The sequence below is a fragment of the Polypterus senegalus genome, chromosome 5 (genome assembly GCF_016835505.1).
Source record: "Polypterus senegalus isolate Bchr_013 chromosome 5, ASM1683550v1, whole genome shotgun sequence".
Classification (NCBI taxonomy): domain Eukaryota; kingdom Metazoa; phylum Chordata; class Cladistia; order Polypteriformes; family Polypteridae; genus Polypterus; species Polypterus senegalus.
In genome coordinates this window covers 45,925,217-45,946,336 of record NC_053158.1, presented here as the reverse complement: position 1 = coordinate 45,946,336, position 21,120 = coordinate 45,925,217, and the positions used below count along the sequence as shown (strand labels likewise).

Below are 21,120 nucleotides of genomic sequence, written 5' to 3'. Positions count from 1 at the left end.
AGTTAAACAAATGACACAAAAATATTATACTTGGTCATTTATTTATTGAGGAAAATGATGTACTTGCTAGTTCTGTATGAGAGTAAGTGATAGAAGTGATAGACGCAAAGAGATGTTGAAGCCACATAATTATTTGATTTTTGAATAGTGAGAATGCTGCTGTTTGGAAATTTTGGTTGTCACAATAAGCTTATTACTCTTGCACTTAATTCTTGGAAACTTTCTCTGTGGTATTTCATTAAGAATTTCAGCACTTAATTGCATTTCAAATATCAAAAAAATATCTAAATTCATTGAATGTTTTCATTAATAATTTAACCACATTCCATATTTGTGCCAGAAGTGGATACATTAATTTTTAAGTGACATTAAATGCAAAGCTATTGATTGTCCTTAATGGACATGGGAAAGGATATAACTTGCACTTAAAACTTTTATTTATTTGTTTCTTTGTTTAAAATCTAACTTTAGATCAAGTACTCTGTCATGCACCCTGGAACACATGTGTGGCCACATACTGGTCCCACTAACTGCCGGCTGAGAATGCATCTGGGCCTCGTCATTCCAAAGGAAGGCTGTCGTATACGATGTGCCAATGATACCAGGTGAGTAGTACTTGTTAAAGAAAAATGTCAATCTATTACTTAATTTGGTTGGCTGACCTTTAACATGTATCTGCAATACTGTACCTAGGGACTGATGTCTGCCTCCAAGGTTTTCTTTTCTTTGTTACCCAGAATCCATATCCTGTTGAATGTTCTTGAAATGCATTATTGATAAAAAGCTCATTGCTGAGACCCATTTAATTACTATATAGTCACAGATGGGGAAACAGACAAGTATCTACCTTGTACTTAGGCTTCCTTTGCCATTTTAAAATTGGTTTATTGAGCTGCATTGCTGTCTGACAAGTATTTTCCTCTCTAGAAAACACCACTTACCTCAGATAAGCATACATGTATGTTCTAATATTCTAAGGGGTATTGTGACAGAAATATCAGTGATTGGGTGAAAATAAATATTTTGGTGTATTTTATTCTAGTTATAGTTAACGTTTTGGCATTGTTCATAGTAACTGCAATGCATGCTGAACCAGTACAGTATATTTAAGAGAAATCTCTTATAATAACATATGGCATAGTAGTTCAATAACAGAAGCCACAAACATGCTTGTGCCAGTATCATCCACCATTTGATGCCACCCACCATCCACTGCTATTATCAACCCCTGCCAGGAAGCCACCAGTTTTATATAAAGCTGTATTATCCTAGACTGAATGATTACAAGATTTTTGTGCCGTCGTGGTCATGTTAATCTCACTGCTTTGTTAATTTCACAAAATTATAAAACAAGTAGCCATTATACCATTACCAAACCAAATCTACTTAATGAGAAAAACATTCAAGGCTAGTTTAGGCCCAGTAGCAGTTTTTATTTAGTTTAGAGAATAGATTCACAAGTTCATTCCTGGTGTCCCATTGTGGTTACAGGATTTCATTCCAACCATTTTCACAAATCAGTGAATCACTCTTATGTCTCATCAATCTAATTGTTTAGCTGCCCTTTTTTTTTCTTATTCTGCATTATGGAAAGTGCTCTAGTTTGATTTTTGCATTTAGAAGTATTTCAGAAATTTGTTTTCTTTGTCATAGATTGAAGCATTTAACTTTTTTTTATTATTTTAAGTTTAAGTCAACTTATTTCTGTAGAGTTTGTACATTAAATTATATCCAAATACTGACAATTAGAGATGAGCAGTGTAGACTCAGATTCAAATGACAATGAATGTTAAAGCAGAGCTGCTACTTCAGTGTTATGCCATATTAGCCGACGCCAGTAGCATATGGTGGTGTAAGAATAGGAATGGAAAACGGTGAGAAAGGAATTCAGAAATCAAGAAGAAAGAAACACTTCTTGAAAGACACAGTTGTGAATAGGTGTTTTGCTGGAGATGATTTGTGTCAAGAAATAACTCACTGATAGGAACAGGCAGTTGCCAGATACCGGAATAGAGATGACGTTGTACAAAAACCCCTCGACAGAGAAGATACTGTCATTCATTTTATAACAAAGGCTTAGGAAACAACTGTCGCAGTATAACGAAAATAACAAGGAGCGAGACCAATAGCAAGGAGCGAAACCAATGCCAATGGTCGAGAACATAGACATATATAGATAGACACCGCATTCACTGTGTTGCCCAGTCGACACAATACGTCAGCGCGTCTGCCCTATTATGAGTGGCAAAGTGCCATTTAAACTAATACAGGTAGATATGAAAACTGGGTTTTCTGATGAAAAAACAGTAACGTTTAAAACAGTATTGTTTACATACGACAGATTTTGGCGAATCGTTTACTTGCAATTATTTATATCCATTTATACACTAATAATGGCAATTATTAAATAATAATAATACTAATTATTATTATTAAATAATTCATCCCATATAAGTAACATTTCTCGGACTGCCTTCTTCCGTCTCCGAAACATTTCTAGACTTCGTCCTGTTCATACGCAACACAGTACTGAAGTATTGGTTAATGCCCGAGTCACCTCACATATAGATTACTGTAATGATATTCTAACTGGCATCCCACAAAAACGTATCCATCGACTTATTCAAAATTCTGCTGCTAGGATGATAACCTGCTGTTCTAAATCCACTGAACATATTACACCTACTCTCTCTCAACTTCACTGGATCCCTGTGTTTTGCTGGAGACGACAGTTGCCGGATCCCGGAATAGAGATGACGTTGTACAAAAACCCGTCGACAGAGAAGATACTATCGTTCATTTTATAAAAAAGTACTTAGGAGAAGACTTAGGAAAAAACCGTTGCAGTATAACGAAAATAGCAAGGAGTATGGGAGGCCACAGACAGCGTGGGGAAGGTTTTGGAAGAGATTGAATAGGAATAGAGAAATGCCGTGTTGGCTGCGTGTGGGTGGGACCGGTTTTGAAGAGGAGCCACAGGCAACGTGGGGAAGGGTTTGGAAGAGGACGAATAGGAATCAAGAAATGCTGTGTCGGCTGCGTGTGGGCGAGACTGGTTTTGAAGTGGAAGCAGGACGAACCAGAAGAGAAATATATATATGAGATACCATCCATATGGTAATTGGTAATGAAAGGCTTAACTAAGTGGTATTTTAAGTTCAGTCCTGCAAACCACCTTAACTATAGGTGTTAATCCCAACCAACTTCTTCTTTTAAACAGACTCCTTCGTTTTTAAGCAAGCTGTAATTTCCCAGTCTCTGCCTTTTTCAGGTCATTTCAAAACATTAAAAAGTACGTTTACTAAATATTTATGGGACTGTAGCAAAAATTTGTGTATGTGACATTAATTATTGTTCTTTTTCTTGCTTTTTAAGATTTTGCTCTTTTTTATGTTGTGGTCTTTTAAGCCATTGCTTATTAATTAGCTCACAAGTGAATTATATATTGAAGTAGCTGCTTTCTTTTAGTATTTAGTGTCATTTGCACCTGAGTCTATACTGCTTAGCATAATTGTCAGTATTTAGATGCAATTAAGGGAGTAGAGAGAAGAAGGTGAGTTAAAAGGAATATGGTAAAAGAAAACTAACATTAAAGATATAGCAAAGAATTCAAATTTCTGAATTTTGTTTACATGTAAATGTACTAGCACATATTTCTAAATGCACAATAAGAGAAGAAAACAACTAAATAATTAATTAGATCATTTAAAAGTAAGACAGAAACATTTATTTGTGATGATTGGTTGGAACGTACAGCTGTAGCAACAGTGGTACCCCAGGACTGTATTTGGGTTTAAAGCATTTCTTTACTTAATAAATGATGAACATTATTAGTATTTCTTACATTAAATATTTCTAATTATACTCCACAGATTTTGGGAGGAAGGGAAAGTGCTCATATTTGATGATTCATTTGAGCACGAAGTTTGGCAGAATGCCGACAGCTACAGACTAATCTTCATTGTTGATGTTTGGCATCCAGAGCTAACTCCTCATCAAAGAAGATCTCTGTCTCCTATATAAAGACTGAAATCTGCCCATCTAGGAAAAAGACACAAAGCCGAAGAGTTAAAGATCTGTATACTTTGTACAGTAAGCACACTGTTAATTTAGTTTAACTTTGTTTGCATTAATGTCGACATTAATATGCAAGATTCCAAAAATCTGCAGGATTTTTTTTTTTATTTCATGCAAGGGTCATTGAGCCTTGATCTCAACAGCTGCTGTGAATTGCGGATCCCATTTTGTTTTCTTTATGGCCGCAAAGGTAAATTTACCAGTAAGACTGTTTACACAGCTTGGGAAATCAGAGCGCCAGCTCAGAAGGAATGAAGATTAAATAACTTGGCATCTGGCTGTCCTTGGAGATAATGCCTATTATATGAAGGCTAAGTGTGTATAAAGAGAAAAAAAGAAACGTTCTTTAAAAGTCTCTGTGTGAATATAAAATCTGTTAGAGCCAATGTCTTGTGAGACATGCATTGTATATTACAAGACGAGATGTAAAAACTTGGCTGTTTAATTGGTACCAAATTACAAAGACATCCTACTGTCAGGCATACTAGTGGAGAATACTCTGGAGACTTAAGCAAATGCACTGATTGTCCAAATTCCACATGAAATCCATAACATCTGTATCAGAGTATAACGGAATGTCTCTCAGTTTTTGTTGTGCCATTTGTGTGAATAGTGCAGTGTTGCATTTATGCAGTAATCACTTACAACTCATGCGTCTCTGCCTGTATGACTCCGAGCTGTCATGCAGAATATAGTCTCAGTTTACTATAATTTGTGCCTTTTGACCTGTGTAGTACTTGATATCTAAAGACTAGGGGAAAAATTGAGATTTTATATTTTAATGCAGAGCCAAGTGATATAACGTTTATGAGCTAAGTGGTTAAATTAGTATGACTGAATGATTTATATTTTTATAATTTTGTCATATTTTCCAAAATTAAACTTCACTTTTATGAATTGCAGTTTTCTCTCCATAATATTACCTACATTTTTCACTGCTTATATGAAAACCCTCACTTTTCTCATGTCTGTGTGGAGTTTTTCTCCAGGCATTTCAGCTTTCCTTTCACATCTAAAGATCTATATTGGTGAATCTGTATTGGCGTGGAGTGTGGGAGTGTGTGTTAGTGTGCCATGTGCTGGACTGGTGCCCAAGATTAATTTCTGCAGCTGGGATAAGCTTCTTCCCCTACAATCCTAAAGTTATATTAAATTAGTGGTTATTATTTGTTTTATATAAATATCACATTGTTATTTTAGCCATTTACAAATGTCCACCACTAATATCTGCATAGTACTTTTATTCATTATATACTTTCAGTAATGTTTTGTTTTAAAAGTGAAAGGGAGTTAATTTACTTGTGTTTGCCATTATTTGAGTAAATTAATTTGCTAATTAAAGTCACAGTTTTTCCTGAATGTTAATCTGAATGCTGTATGGATGCTTCATTTTTGTGCCTGCCTGAAAGTTCACGCCTTTACACTTAGGTATTAATGCACTGAATATACATTTTGCACAGGTTTGTAATGAATCTACAGTATGATTAAACTTTGAGAGCATTAAATCAAGAAGTCTCCACTCTGTAAAATATTCTTTTATTCATGTTTCTCAAATGTAACTTGGTATATTTATTTCACTTATTTTTTGAATATCAATGTTAAACTGCATTTTTGTGTTAAATACGGTACAGTTTCACAGTCTGTAGTCCTTGTTCTGCTTTGTATATTTATACTATAAAACTAAAGGTACAACATAAGATTAGAAATTTGTCTTCAAATTGTTTTCTCATATTTGTACTAGGTATATGTCAGTATTAAGCAAAAATGTGACCTTCATGCTGTTAATCTCTGTGCAAATAATACTCACATAAATTTACAATTATTTTGGTTATATCATATTTGCTGTCATTTTGTGTGTCTGTTTCTTGGGGCCAACACCTTTTTGGTGTTTCTGATAGCTTGGACTACGTGTTGCTGGATGTACAGTTCACATGCTGCCTAACATCATGGTGGTCTTCTTATACTCTAAAAGAATGCCACTTGGTCTTAAGGGCATCAGAGCCTTCTGTAATTAAGGTTTCCTAGAGATTTTAGTGCTTGAGCAAATCAAATTCATTTAGAATCTTTTCTGACTTTTCTTTGAGTTTTGTGGTGTTCTGTGAACTTCTGTTGTCAAACTCTGTTCTTGGTGTTCTGACCTCTCCATTAAACCTCTCTGTAAAAACTTATATGCAGCAGTCTAGACTGTCACTGTTTTGTTATTAATTTAATATTAATTCATTGGTATGCTTATAATTTAAAAAAATGTGCATTTCTTTCCTGTATGAAGTTCTTTTGTACTTTGAAATTTGATGTAAAAACATGTGAAAGCATAAAACAGTTGTCAGTTTTCTTGAGATTGTTAATATTCATTTTAAATTGGTATCTGTAATGATATGTACCTTATGTGAGTGTATCTGTACAGTATTTACAGTGATATGGGATATGGTGGCTTGTAAAACATTTCATTCAACTCTAACCCTTCACTTATTTAGGATGCTTAAACATCTATAGTAATCTTAATGGTCATCGTGTCAATTCTTTGTTCTCCTGTCTTCATTATATTGGTTGAATGTGATAAATATATGAACGTCCTAGATATCCCAGAAATACTGTTACAGTCATTCCGACCTCCCAGAGTGTAGCTATAATGTTGTTATTTTTGTAGGATTGGCAGGGAAAGCATTTTATATTGAATAGAAAAAGTTATACCCCTTATACTGTCATGTTTCTTAGAGTGTATCCTGGCTAGCTTCCTGTCAGGATAGTGGTTTCATTGTTGAAATTGTATTTTTCTTGTATCATTTAAGGTTAGTTGGCTTTAAAGTGTGAATTGTTTTTGTTTCTGTTAATGGTCTATGGTCTTCCCAACAGAAGAAATAGAGAAAGGGACCTGAGCTGTAGTGTGCGCAGCTAGTGATATTGCAAGAAATGTGATAGGAGTGGATTGTGTCCACACTCCTGCTACAAGTAAGCAGATTTAATTAATTTTACTATTATTGTCTCATACCGAGTGTGACTTATGACCTACAAAAGTCATCAATGCAAGGTCTGATAGTAGGGCATACACGTCACCCGCTATAAATTCTGATTTTCAAAGCTACGAGGTGATGCTGAAAATAAAGTTGGTCCAAGATGTTGAATCACTTGAGCATGTTAAGTCCATGAGTATGAAATATTGTTATGTTCTGTTTCTTACAGTTTGTTAAAGTTTTACAAGAATAATAAGAAATGAATGTATAAATACATTTAATTTTATCTAGCCTGTCTGTTTTAAGCAATATTCTTTTCACAAAAGTAGGAGACACTGTGACTTGGTATTTACTCAGCTCACACTAAGTGGTTTTAATCTAATACTTGACTGAATATGCTGGAGATTTATTTTAACAGGTCCTGTAAAATTTCACCTTTCATAGATGTATTCTTTATGATATTGCGAAAAAAGGAAAATTCAATACACTAAAAGTTACCACAGTCTTTAATGTTGTTTTTTATGCACAAATGTATGACTGTGCTATATTTTTGTAAACTTTTAATGTTATGTTTTGTTTAATAAAGCTGCTAACTCATATGAGTTGTTTGTTTCAATTTGTCATTCATTTTCAGTGGATGAAGACCTCCTTTGCAGCCTACCATGTACTGTTTGAAGTATTTCTTGTTTGCCTCATTCTGCTATTGACTCTTTTTTTGGCCTAGTTATCAGTAAATATAAGCTGTATACTTTTTTGATTTATTGGGAAGAAATCCTTTTAGGGATGACTTAAGTATCATCTCTTCAGCATTTATTTTGAAGCACAGAGCGTGCAATTTGTTCATATTTTCAGGAGGTTGTCTCTTTGAATGTTCAAAACTTTATTATAGCCTTCCAGTTGTCTATTGTAAATACAGTAATTTTTACTTGGCTGGAGACACACTTCACTTCATGTGTATTCCTCCATTCCCTTTTCTCCTTCAATGTACTGTTGCTATATTTTTCACTCTGTCCATTGTAACAGACAGCCCACATTTTTTTTAACTGTATTGTCTTCCTGCATGATATAAGTCAAAGTCAAGCTTGCTGATGCATGTTGATCTCATATCTTTTTGTAATTACCTACACTGCTGTTCTCAAGTGTGGTGATATCCCTATCAACCCTGCTCTGTAAAGCACAGAAATTGTCTATTTTACTGAGCATGGAGGCTCCCCATACCATTATTATCAGGAGAGCAGTTCTGCAGAGCAAATCAGTGGCTGGAGCCAGCTTTGCTAGTCTTTCAGGTGCTGGTGTAAGGAACATTTTCAGGGTTGTAGGGCGAAAACATTGGCAGCCCACGTTGGTATTAATTATATAATTTAGAGACGATCTGAATTTTTAAGTATAGAATTTATATTGCTTGAAAGCAACTGGAAAAAAAATCATTGTTTGTGGGTATGTTGATGAAAAGATACTTGTGTATGTTAGGATTTTGGATTTTTGTCCAATTTTGATTTGTTCTTGGTGCGTCCACATCTCTTTCAAAAGGAAAATACACTGTATATCAGCTGAGCGAAATTATTAAACTTCGATCATGCCATTCCAACAAGGTATTTTTTTCCAAGCATTATTCCTGTTTCTGAATAACATTCTGTATGAGAACAGGCCATTCAGTCCAACAAAGCTCACAAGTCCTATCGGCTTAATTCTTCCAAAATAACATCAAGTCTAGTTTTGCATGTCCATAAAGTCCTACTGTCGCTGTGTAAAGAAAAACATTTTAATGTTTGTGCAGAGTTTACCTTTAACAATTTTCCAACAGTGTCCCCGTGTTCTTAATGAACCTATTTTAAAGTAAAGATATCTATCCACTGTACTAATTCCCTTCATAATTTTTAACACTTCTGAATCTGCTTTTGCTTAAACTGAAAATGCTCAGCTCCTTTAATCTATCATCATACGTCATGTACTGCAGTCCTGAAATCAGCCTAGTCACTGGACTTTTGCTAGAGCTTTTATGGTTGTTATGTAGTCTCCTTACCAGAAGTAACACAGTGATGCCACACTAGTGTGTTATAAAACTTCAGCATGACCTCCTTTGACATTTCTAATACTAGGCTTGTTCTTGAATTGTTATGATGATACATATTTTGAAAGGAAATAAAGACAATTCTGAGCGACTCCCATTTTTCTTTTAAAAAGAATGTAATTTGAAAACAGGATAAGGAGAAGTCTTTCCCAGACCAACAATGTCATAGAGGCTTAACATTGATCTTTTCAGCAAATAGTAATTTGCCATCATATATCCTTTTCAAAATTGGTATCATATTTTCACAATGGTCAGGATTACATTAAGATCCAAATTCATAGACGCAGGGCAGGAAAAACTGATCTAGAGGTATCCAAGTCCAGTTTAATCACCACCTGCAGAAGATATGTATTAGATAGGAGCTGGCAGAAAGAAATGTCACATAGAAAATCATTGGAGTTAGCAGCCAGTCATGAAATGGGCCTGTACAGAATGTGGAAGAGAGAGCCAGATAGAGAGCACCTACTTACAAGCAGGAGGTTCATCTTCTCTGCTGAAATCTTTGGGTTTGGTGGTGCAGTGCCAACATGTGTTCTTAAAGATCCTGGCTTGGATCAGCTCATAGGTTTGGGTAAAATGAGGCATATGATGTTGCCTTCGACACCAACTGTATGACATGCAGGCACTGGTTGAGGAAGTTGAGAGTGTATAGATCCACGTGGAAGGAGCTGTGGAAGATCAGATTGTTAGTAGCAGCAGCATTGGAAGGTGACAGAGGAAGGAAATGGCAGTTTTGGAATAAACAATGTCCCCATGACTGCCCCTAAGTTGCTTGTTGCAACATGTATCCATATATCTTATATGTTACATCTGCCTCTCGGGGCCAAGTTTCTTATAATGAACTAAAGTCCTGGAATAAATCTGTCTTGTTAAACTTCAATCAGAAATGTTATTAGTGTTAATGTCTTTTTCCTAATGTGAGACCAAGTACATGATCCTGTTAGTGTCACATTTACAATAGTGGTAAAGCTTTACTTTATAAACCAAATGCCAGCATAAACCATCCCATCAACAAAGTAAACGGCAAACACCAAAAAGTGGTTGTTATTGTAACTGTCATCTATATGGCAGCTCATTTCTTTTTTATGTTTGTAGACTAAGCTGAGAAAAAGATATATGATCCTTCCAGCTGAGAAACATGTTATTTTTTTAAGAGAAATCAGATGACTGTATAACACATGTCATCATAACCATTAATGCAATGTAATTGGGAAATAATTGGCAGCATTTAAAACCTAAATCTTGACGTAGAGATGTCAGTTTAATGCTTCTTAATTTATATGTTTAAAAATTTTAATTTTTATTGTGTGGCTCTATGTCATTCTGAGAATTCTTTTATTTTACAGTTACCAGAATCAAGCATGAAATATTATGGCTCATTGATTTCTGCTGTGACATTTGGTGGCAGCTGTGGGATGAGCCAGCGGCAGTGTGGAACTAAGACAGAAGACGATTACAGCAAGAGGAAGGGGTGACTGTTTTATGAACCCGCATATCCAAGTTAGAAGGACATTTAAAGGATTATTCACGTATTGATTGCTTTAGTATGTTGTTTTGATGCTTGGATTTGTTTTATTGTAGGGTTTTATTGTGCTTTTTTTGTTGCTTTTAGTAGTTTTAATGCAGGTGCAAGTAGGCCGTGCCACAGACTGTGGTTACCATTTTCACTAGGTCGGTTTGGCGTGGAGCTGTCCTGTGCAAATGGCAGCTTATAGGTAGAAGGCGGAGTGTGATAAGATGCATTTAGCTCTGGGGCAATGAGCAGTTTTTAAAAAAAATAAATAAGTATTGCATTCAGGCAACTATTAAACTAGAAAATTTGTGAGTAGCAGCCAGCAAAGAATTCACAAGCTGGTGTGCACAGTGGCCAATTGCCTTACTAGCACTCCAGACCTCAGACTCCTGCCTTGCAATAAGAAGACCAGGGTTTGTGTCTTGGCTGCTTCCAGCATGGACTTTGCATGTTCTCTCCATGTTTATTGCAACATTCCAAAAGAATGTAGGTTGATGAACTGGCATTGCTAAATTGACTTGTGTGTATTCACCCTGCAATGGACTTGAACTCTGTCCAGCTGTTGTACCTCCCTTGTGGCCGATGATTGCAGGGATAGACTCCGTCTTCCCAGCAGCCCTGTCCTGGAGTAGTGGGTTCAGAAAATGGATGTATGGATGACCTGGGAATGCTTCAGTATGTCATTGACAGCTTCATTGCTATTGAAGAGAATTTTATTGTGAAGAATAAATCTTCTGTGTAGCCAGGGTTTTTGGCAGGCTTTCCCCCCTCTAGTGGACATTTTTAGAAATGCTTTGGGACTTCTAGTTAATGGCATTATGTAATTCTACCTCATAAATTAAATCATTACATTTCCTATGAACATCCCAAATTAGGGCTGCTTACAATAAATCTGACTTATGTTTTAATGAAATGATTATATTTCTGTGGTGGGCTGGTGCCCTTCCCGGGGTTTGTTTCCTACCTTGCGCCCTGTGTTGGCTGGGATTGGTTCCTGCAGACCCCTGTGACCCTGTAGTTAGGATATAGTGGGTTGGATAATGGATGGATGATTATATTTTAAACAAGTAGCACATGGCAGGTTCCTGGCAGTACCCAATTTCAGACTTGTGTGACCCATAGCAGTTATTTACTTTTACGTTGTTGTGAGGTTTTTGACAACCGCCTTTTAAATGAGATTATTGTGATTAGAGTCCTAACAGCTTGATTTTTAAAGATACTGAACCAAAGAAAAAAAGCTACTCTCAATTGACTGTGGCAGTTTTGATAATTAATTTTGCCATTGTGAGGAGGTCAGCGTTCACTCAGAAGTGCTGACTGCGCTGCCGTTTGGCATTCTTTCACGTGACTTGTATATAAATGAATTCACTTCAACACTATTTGTAAGCAGTGTTGCTGACAATGCATTTGGGGTCCATTAGTTGATCAGAATAGTTTGAATCAATAACAATAGGAAAGGATGGCAAGCTAACAATTGTCTGGCACTCTGTCTTTTCAAATACACTGATGTGCTTTAGTGCAGTAGTTCATCTTTCCATTTTTGATGTTATTGTCATTCTTGTCTTGTCAGGTTATTTAACTGGAATAAAGGAAACGACTGCTTTTCATAGGTTGGATGTTATTGTCATGGATTTCATTTATCACCAGAAATTGTTGCAAATGGAGATAAAATAGCACACAGTATCTGCCTAGGCAGACCAGCCCCGACTTTTCTTCAAGGTGTCATATTTACATACCTAAGGGTTGTGTCTTAGCATTTAGGAAGTCAGAGAAAACCAGAGGTGGGTAGTAATGTGTTATATTTACCCCATTTCTCATACTAGAATCAATTTTTGGAAAAGAAAATTATTCTTTTCTTTTATTTTTTGGCAATGATATTTTTCATTTTGCTATAGTACTTTTGTAAACTGTTGTGAATGTTCTTTGTTATTCAATTTTTCCTTATTTCTGGTAGTGCACTTATATCAGATAATTGCTGCTTTTTTGTGATTTGGTTGCTACCTCATTGTCAAGTGAAACACTTCAGATGTGCATGGCGCATTGCGTCGCCATCTCAACAGCATAAAAGGCCAGAGTTGTGCATTTTCAGGTCAGTAGCTTCGAGTTTGCTTGTGTCTTTTGTCTTCTGGCTTCCTGGTTAAAGAATTGATTACTTTGACTTTTTAACTATGAAAGAATGACTTAGTTTTTGGGCTGGATGACAAATCATCTTCACATTCTCTTAACACACTTGTCTTAGCTTTTAACTTATGTTTCTTCATTTGATCCCTGCTTTAAAAAATTCAACCTGCTACTTCTTAATAGAACATTAAAAAGGTATTTTTACTCCCAATACATTTTGGTTACCCTCGTTTGAATTTTTTTATATTTAATATTTTAACTCCTCTTAAAGCCAATCAAGCCTTTTCCTCTGTGAAAAACTAATGACACCTCCTTGCTGTCAAATGGCATATTCTGTAGATTTCATTGGTTACGCTTGGCTGTCAGTCAGATTTTCACTTTTGAAACTTTTAGCCATTAACAAAGCCTCATCACTTTCTAATAACATAATGTAAGGATTTCATTGGTCACAACTGTCTGTCAGTCACAGATGCTGTGTTCATAGTCAGCATGTTGTAACTTTGAACATACATCAAGGAATGGCATTCAAAAATACAGAATTGGCCAAAAGAAGGAATACAGTATTTATTCATATTTACCTTTGGACTTCTTGTTTTTGAGAGGAAGCCCCACACTTTGGATGAACTGAAGGAGTTTCATCTCATAAGCATTTATGGACCTTGATGCTTACTGGAAAGTGTGTGTGTGTGTGTGTTACTGCGTATCACAGTGTCAGGGACAAGTTTCGAGAATGTTGCAACATTCATGGAGGACATTTTGAGCACCCAAGACTCTAAACATAACCCAATCGGTACCATATATCTACTCAATATCTGTATAGTAAAAATAAAAAGAATAAATACTGTATACCTAGTTTTGGCTAACCCTGTATATTAACCATTCTTGAAGATCCAGCTACAGCCGACATCATATTACATTACTTCCAGTCAGAGGGGATGTCGAAGTTGACGACGGCCATTGCTAATCTCATCAATTTAGTATGTCAGATTACACGACTAAAAAATTGTAGGGTATGTCAAATTTTACAGCACAGTTTGCATTTCCAAAGCCACAGTATTGGTCTTTTTTTTTTTTTCCTAAAACACACAACACCAGACACGTGATTTTCTTTTCTGTTTGTCAGGTCCAAAACACCTGTGTTCCTTATTCTTTATTGCTGTGTTATATGCATTGTACTTTAGATAAGCGCTCGTTGGATTTCACCTGTCACACGGCTTAAGACAAAATCAAACCTGTTTCCTGTTCCACTACCTTGCAGATTTATCTGGGAAGGTAAACACTTAGGGGAGCAAACTATGAGAGAAAATCAACGTGGTGGCAACACACGCAGGTGGCCATGTATGGAAGGCTGTGGGTTATCTTTGACCAATGATTCACCACTGGAAACTACCTTCTGTTAGTCAAGATGTGCTATTGGAGAATGTGCACTCCCTGTGGCATTCAAGCCTTGTCTTCTCACGACATTGGTGATGGCATCTGATGCCAACTGTAAAAGTGGTGACAGCGCAGATTTGAATGTCCAGGTGACCCCTTGTCAGACCCTTGCACATCAGTGCCACAGGATATGCTGTATAGTTCCTAGCAACTAGGACCTGAATGGCAGATGCTTTCACCATATCCCTGAGTGACTAAGCAGCCCAGTTTAGTTGGGGGTGCTAGAAAAGGTGGCACAAAAACTGCCCGCTCAACTCTGAACATCCCATGCGAGGTCAAGAGTCCAACCCTTTCCATGTATGAACAGGAGTAAGATAGTGGTGTGTGCTGGCGCCTGCTGTTTTTAACATCTTCCTGACATGTCATTCCTTTTCTCCATAAGGAGGTTGAGGACAACAGTTAACAGGTTTTATGATATAATCTAACATTTTATTTTATTTTTTTAATTGGTTCTGTGGATTGCTTAGTTGATGAAAATGTTGTGTCAACATAAACCCCTAAATCCTTTTCAGAGTTTTGTTTCTGTATAATTTCCCATCTTGTATTTATAATTGATGTTCGTTTTGCTCACGTGTAGCACTTTTCTATATTAAATATTCCCTTGTCTCTTCCCTTCTTGCTCTTTTGGACCTCTCTGCTTTCCTTCTTACTCTTTCACAGCAGAGGATCACTTTCATTAGACATCATCACTGTTACGCTTACACTCTTCTTACTCTAAAAAGTCCTCAACTCTCCTTCGTTTGATTCCTGGAAATCCTTCTTTTATAATCGGATCCTCCGGGAGCCCTCTGTGTTGAGGATTAGTGGGCCACCTTGCCCTATTTTTGGGAAGTGGATCTCGTTTTCTCACCTAATAGGTTATGGATGCCTGGGGGATGTGTCATGCAGAGAACTTACTATCTTCTTTAGCCTTTCATCTTCCTTTCCTCTTTCCTTCCTTCTTGGCTTGATGGATGACTGCTGTGGTCTCTAAGTCGCAGTAAAGAGGAGAAAAGAAAAAATCTGGACAGTTTTTCAAGGTCTTGAGGTCGAACAAATAGCCATCTGAAGCTGCTTGTATAGTCTGGCAGTCAAGCCAGGTCCTTTTGGACCATCAGTTACAAAGGCCATCTTTCATATGGTTGAGGTGAACCCATGAGCTCTTTCTCATTCTAAGACCCTAGAGAGCAGTATGCTTAGCGGTGCAGATTGATTGCCTTTACATTCCATTTGGCAAAGGCTTTAATTGCTTCATTGATTTATTGATATCTTCTCATTGTAAAATGTTCTATGTGTATTAATCTAAATTGCCTGTGTCACTTTACAGCAGTTAATATGAAGTGGTAATGACCTAATGGCACAGCCATTTTAGTCACAGAGATTAAGATTAGTGGTAAACTGTGGGATGAGCTGAAAAAATGAAGCACTCATACGGGAAGCAGCAGCCTGGTGAACAGATGGTATTGAATTTAGTCAATCTGTAGCACATATATTTAAAAAGCACATAGAGAGCAGGGTAACAGGTTGTCTTTAGAAATCCTTGTCCTTTTTTCATTAACAATACATGTCAGTCCCTCTCCCCAATAGATAAGCATTGGACAGCAAGCAAGCGATATCGTCCAAAGACACTGTGATGTGAATCCATCCCTGCTGACCCTAACACTTTCGTCTCGTCTTCTCCTCTCATGAGCTTTACATATAACACTTTTGCAATGGTAATATCTAAAACCAGAAAAAAATTGTGGGCAATCCTCATATTAACAATATATTCTGACGCTTACCGTATATATTCGAATATAAGATGAGTTTTTCAGCACCCAAAATGTGCTGAAAAACGTCACCCTCATCTTATATTCGAGTCAGGTCCCGCTGCCCTCACCAACCCGACAGAAAGCTGGAGTGTACAGTACAGTGGAACCTCAGTTCATGAACGTCTCTGAACATGTACAAATCGGGTTACGACCAAAAGTTTGCCAAACTTTTTTATCTGTTCACAACCACACACTTGGTATGCGAACAAGCCAGTTTCTCTTTCGGTTTGTGCGCGCCGATGATTTCCGCATATGTTCAGTCTCTCCCTGTGCATTCCCTAGAGAGAGAGTGACACACACACACAAGCGACAGAGAGGCCTGGCCGCATAAGGCTGAGAATGCAGTTAAAGAATGCACCGGGCTTGTTTTTAAACAGACAGATTCAAGCATTGTTTTAATCGGATTTTAACCTCCACTTCACTTCTATTTACAGCGATCACTTCGTAGCATGCAGTGTTGCAATGTTACTTTTCTTGGCGGTTTATTAAATTACGGATTTTTCAAATGTTCATTTTTTTCCCTGTGCTTAAAACTCATTAAAAAAAGTGTTTTTAGCGAGCGGTTTATAGTGCTATAGCGCAAACTCTTGCAGTGTTACTTTTCTCTGTTGTTTAAGGTTTTCTCAGTGTTATTCAATGTTGTTTCATTTACTTTACTATTACACTGTGCATTCTATGGTATAATTAACTATATTTGTGCTTAAAAATCTTCAAAAAATATATATTTACATACAGTTCATATGGTCTGGAACGGATTAATTGTATTTACATACAATCCTATGGGGGAAATTACTTTGGGTCACAACCAAATCAGGTTACGACCAGAATTTTGGAACGAATTACGGTCGTGACCCGAGGTTCCACTGTACCTGATTTGGTCTGTGGGCAGTAGAAGAACTGCTGCGGGTTCTGTGTGGTGCCGTGCAGCCTCTGTGAGACTCATTCCGGGCTGTGTGCTCAATTAATGAGCTGATACCTCAATTAATGTACGGTAATTTTATTGGTATTTATTTTGATTATTGAAACTTACCACTAGCTGGTGCATTTCCCACCTTTGGCTTATACTCTAGTCAATACGTTTTTACAGTTTTTGTAGGTAAAATTAGGTACCTTGGCTTATATTCGGGTCGGCTTATACTCGAGTATATACAGTATTTGACCAAAACCTGGAGGAAAGTGTCTGTTTATTCATAAAACTTAACCACATCATTTATTTAAAACTTTCAGCCGTAGGAACTACTCGTACTTATCTGACAGGTTAAAGACTTCATGGATTTTTATGAATGAATGACTTAATTACCACTTGGCACCCAGGTCCTCTCACATCTCTAAGGTAATTTGCTTTTTGTGATAACATAGCTTTCGGCCCAATGTTACCTTTAAACTCGTGTTAGAATATGATCATTTTTTCAGTGGGTTCACATACAGATTGGCACTCTTATTAGCACGATAATAATGGATCCTAGTTTAACAGCAGTCCAAGCACAAATAACTTAATTGCCCTAATACTCCTGTTACAGCTGTGCTCTTCTGAGACCTTTATTAGATCATAACTAGTAAGTTTACCTCCGGGTGTAAATTTGCTGAAAAAATCTGAAGTATGTGTTGTTATGGTTGTTTTTTCAACTTAAAATAAAAATGTTAAACATAGTATCTTAAAAATTTGCCTTTGTTAATCACTTTATTAAGGTAGAAATATAAACTTAAATTACTAAACAAAAGTGGGTGGGGGTAAATTTTATTTCAGAAAGTTGCAACGGGAAAAATGGGAAAACAGGTAGGGAATCTGTGATTTAAACAATATGATCTTAAAGTTAGAAAAGGTGTAACTGGCATCAGTTGTGTCTTTTGTAACCTTCCACCACCCTCCAAACCTCTGCACGCTCCAACAGCATCATGAGGAGATAACAGCATTGATCTCTGTTGACTTTAAATGGGGTCTCCCAGCAATAGGGCCTGTTGATTTATATGCTGAAAGATTCTTGAATATAAGCCAAGTATAAAATTATTATTTGTGTTGTGGGTTATAATATTTTATCACCATTGTGGCCTTGAGTTGCCATTATAAGCCTTTCGACTTTCCCACAGGGGATCAATTATCTTGTGTTTTTGTTATTAATTTAGACCACTTTGCAGAGATCTGTTTTCACTTTGACATTCTCTGTTGATCAGTGTCAAAAAAGACAAATTAAAGCCACTGAATGTTGTATCATAATAAAATGTGAAATCATCCAAGTAAAATACTTTTTATAGGCACTTAAAAACATAAGCTGTGTTATGAGCTGTATCAAGCATTCATAACCCTAAACCAAGGTGATTTCTTTTTTCATTTATTGTAACACATTTCTACTGGCTCCAGTGGTTCAGTCTTCTGTTAATTTGAGTAACACAATTTAGTTTATTCTTACAAGAATGCACAGGCATGAATTTAAAGACTGGGGAATCCTCTAAGCTTCAGAAAGGATTCAATTTTTTAGGTGTTATGCAAAATGGATGAAGTAGCAGATGAGTTAAGTAAACTTTTTATGTTTTTAACATTTTCAAGTGTATATGTTATATGTTAGTGCATACACTCCACAAGTTGGCTGTGCGATGGATGAGAAAAAAGATTTCTGGAGTGAGTTGGATGAAGTGATGGATAGTGTACCCAAGGGACAGAAAGTGGTGATTGGAGCAGATTTCCCGTTGGTGAAGGGAACAGAGGAGACAAGGAGGTGATGGGTAGGTATGGTGTCAAGGAGAGGAATGAAGAAGGTCAGATGATAGTGGATTGTACAAAAAGGGTGGGAATGGCCGTGGTGAATACGTATTTTAAGAAGAGGGAAGAACATAGGGTAACATACAAGAGTGGAGGAAGATGCACAAAGGTATATTATATTTTAGGCAGAAGAGTCAATCTGAAGGAGATTAAAGACTGCAAAGTGGTGGCAGGTTAGTTAAATAGCATAGGATGGTGGTCTGTAGGATGATGTTGGAGATCAAGAAGAGGAGGAGAGTGAGGTCAGAGCCAAGAATTAAATGGTGGAAGGTGAAAAAGGAAGACTGCAAGGTTGAGTGTAGTGAGAAGGTAAGACAGGCACTGGGTGGCAATGAAGAGGTACCAGACAGTTGGGCAACTACAGCAGAAGTAGTAAGAGTGACAGCAAGAAGGGTACGTGGTGTGACATCTGGACAGAGGAAGGAGGAAAGGGAAACCTTGCGGTGGAATGGGGAAGTACAGGAATGTTCAAATTTACAGAATTTCTCCTTTGTTAGCTTCATTATGAGGTGTAATACAACGTGACAGAAATATTTGTTTTGCTAACAGATACAGCTCTAACATTTTCACTGCCCTTGGCAAAGTTGTAAATGGCACTCAATCGCCCCTTTTACTTTGAGTGGAATAATTACTGCCAGATCTGCACAGAGAAACCTGGAGATACAAGAGGTGAGCCAGGACTGGAGAGAGAGAAACATGAAGGGTTTAGGTACAAAACAGTGGATTGATTACTTACGGTATAGTAACGTCTGTTTACAAGACTCAAGAGGTGCCATTTCAGAAAACATGTAGAAATTGGGCAGTATTAATAGGCTTCATTTATTTATTTGTTGCATTTAATCCCTTCTCTAAAAAAATATGTTTCACATAATAAAATTATCACTTAAACTGTAACTATACCCTCTAGGTCTTTATTTAAACTGCCAGCTAAACATTCACCTTACCTTGATGGTAGCAGTTTAGTTATCTTACCAAAGCAGCTTCGTAATACACACTGTACATGTCATTTCAATGAATGATATAAACTGACAAACAAAATATTCACGAAAGGCAATGAAATCAAAATAGATAAATAATAGATGTTGGCGATCAACAAAGAGCGATATCTGCCAAGATTTAAAACAAGTTTTAACATAAGCCCATTTGGGAGATGATTATAGCCTGAAAGCAATGCATTCAAGAACTGCAGTCAGTTTGCCGTTTTGATCATTAATTTTATGTTGCCATATCTGTGTCTAGTGAGACCAGCTATGTTGTACGGTTTGGAGACGGTGGCACTGATGAAAGGACATGAGGCAGAGCTGGATGTAGCAGTTTTGAAGATGCGATGATTTTCGCTCAGAGTAATGAGGGTAGACAGGATTAGGAATGAGTACATTAGAGAGACTACACGGGTAGTTTGGTGACCAAGTGAGAGAGGTGAGATTGACAAGTTTTGGGCACTGAGAGGAGAGGCGAGGGCTACATCAGAAAAAGAATGTTGAGGATGGAACTGCCAGGCAAGAGGAAAGGAGGAAGGCCAAAGAGGAGGTTTATGGATGTGGTAAGGGAAGCCATGACAGCAGTCAGTGTGGCAGAAAATGATGTAAAAGACAGGGATAGATCAAGACAGATGATCTACTCTGGTGACCCCTAAATGAGATCAGCCGAAAGAAGAAGATTATTTTTATTGTTGAACTGGGTAGATCGTCAGACAATAAGACCGAACATTAGAACACTCTAGACGAGAGCAGGTCCTTCAGCCCAACAAAGCTCGCCAGTTCTGTCCACTTATTTCTTCCAAAAAAACATCAAGTTGAGTTTTGAAAGTCCCTAAAGTCTTATTGTCTACAACACTATTTGGTAGCTTATTCCAAGTGTCTATTGTTCTTTGTGTAAAGAAAAACTTCCTAATGTTTGTGCGAAATTTACCCATAACAAGTTTCCAACTGTGTCCCCGTGTTCTTGACGAACTCATTTTAAAATAACAGTCTCGATCCACTGTACTAATTCCTCTCATAATTTTATATACTTCAATCATGTCACCTCTTAATCTTCTTTTGTTTAAACTGTATAGACTCAGCTCTTTTAATCTTTCCTCATAATTCAACGCCTATAGCCCTGTAATTGGCCTAGTCGCTCTTATCTGGACCTTTTCTAGTGCTGCTATGTCCTTTTTGTAGCCTGGAGACCAAAATTGCACACAGTACTCAAGATGAGGCCTCACCAGTGCATTATAAAGGTTGAGCATAACCTCCTTGGACTTGTACTCCACACATCGTGCTATATTACATTCTGTTAGCCTTCTTAATGGCTTCTGAACACTGTCTGGAAGGTGATAGATTAGAGTCCACTTCTTCTTCTTTCAGCTGCTCCCGTTAGGGGTTGCCACAGCGGATCATCTTTGTTCGCATATTGATTCATAT

At 37.0% G+C, this 21,120-nt stretch overlaps 1 protein-coding gene across 3 annotated transcripts in view; it reads left to right on the top strand.

The window, feature by feature from the left end:
* Nucleotides 1-7,630, top strand: part of unm_hu7910 (un-named hu7910) — a 143,132-nt gene extending 135,502 nt beyond the window's left edge. For all 3 annotated transcript variants that reach the window (XM_039754571.1, XM_039754573.1, XM_039754572.1), the window contains 2 exons: nt 472-605; nt 3,873-7,630. In XM_039754571.1, coding sequence (XP_039610505.1) covers nt 472-605; nt 3,873-4,023 — 285 coding nt within the window. In that variant the 3' untranslated portion in view covers nt 4,024-7,630. The remainder of the gene's footprint in view (nt 1-471; nt 606-3,872) is intronic.
* Nucleotides 7,631-21,120: the final 13,490 nt, after the last annotated feature.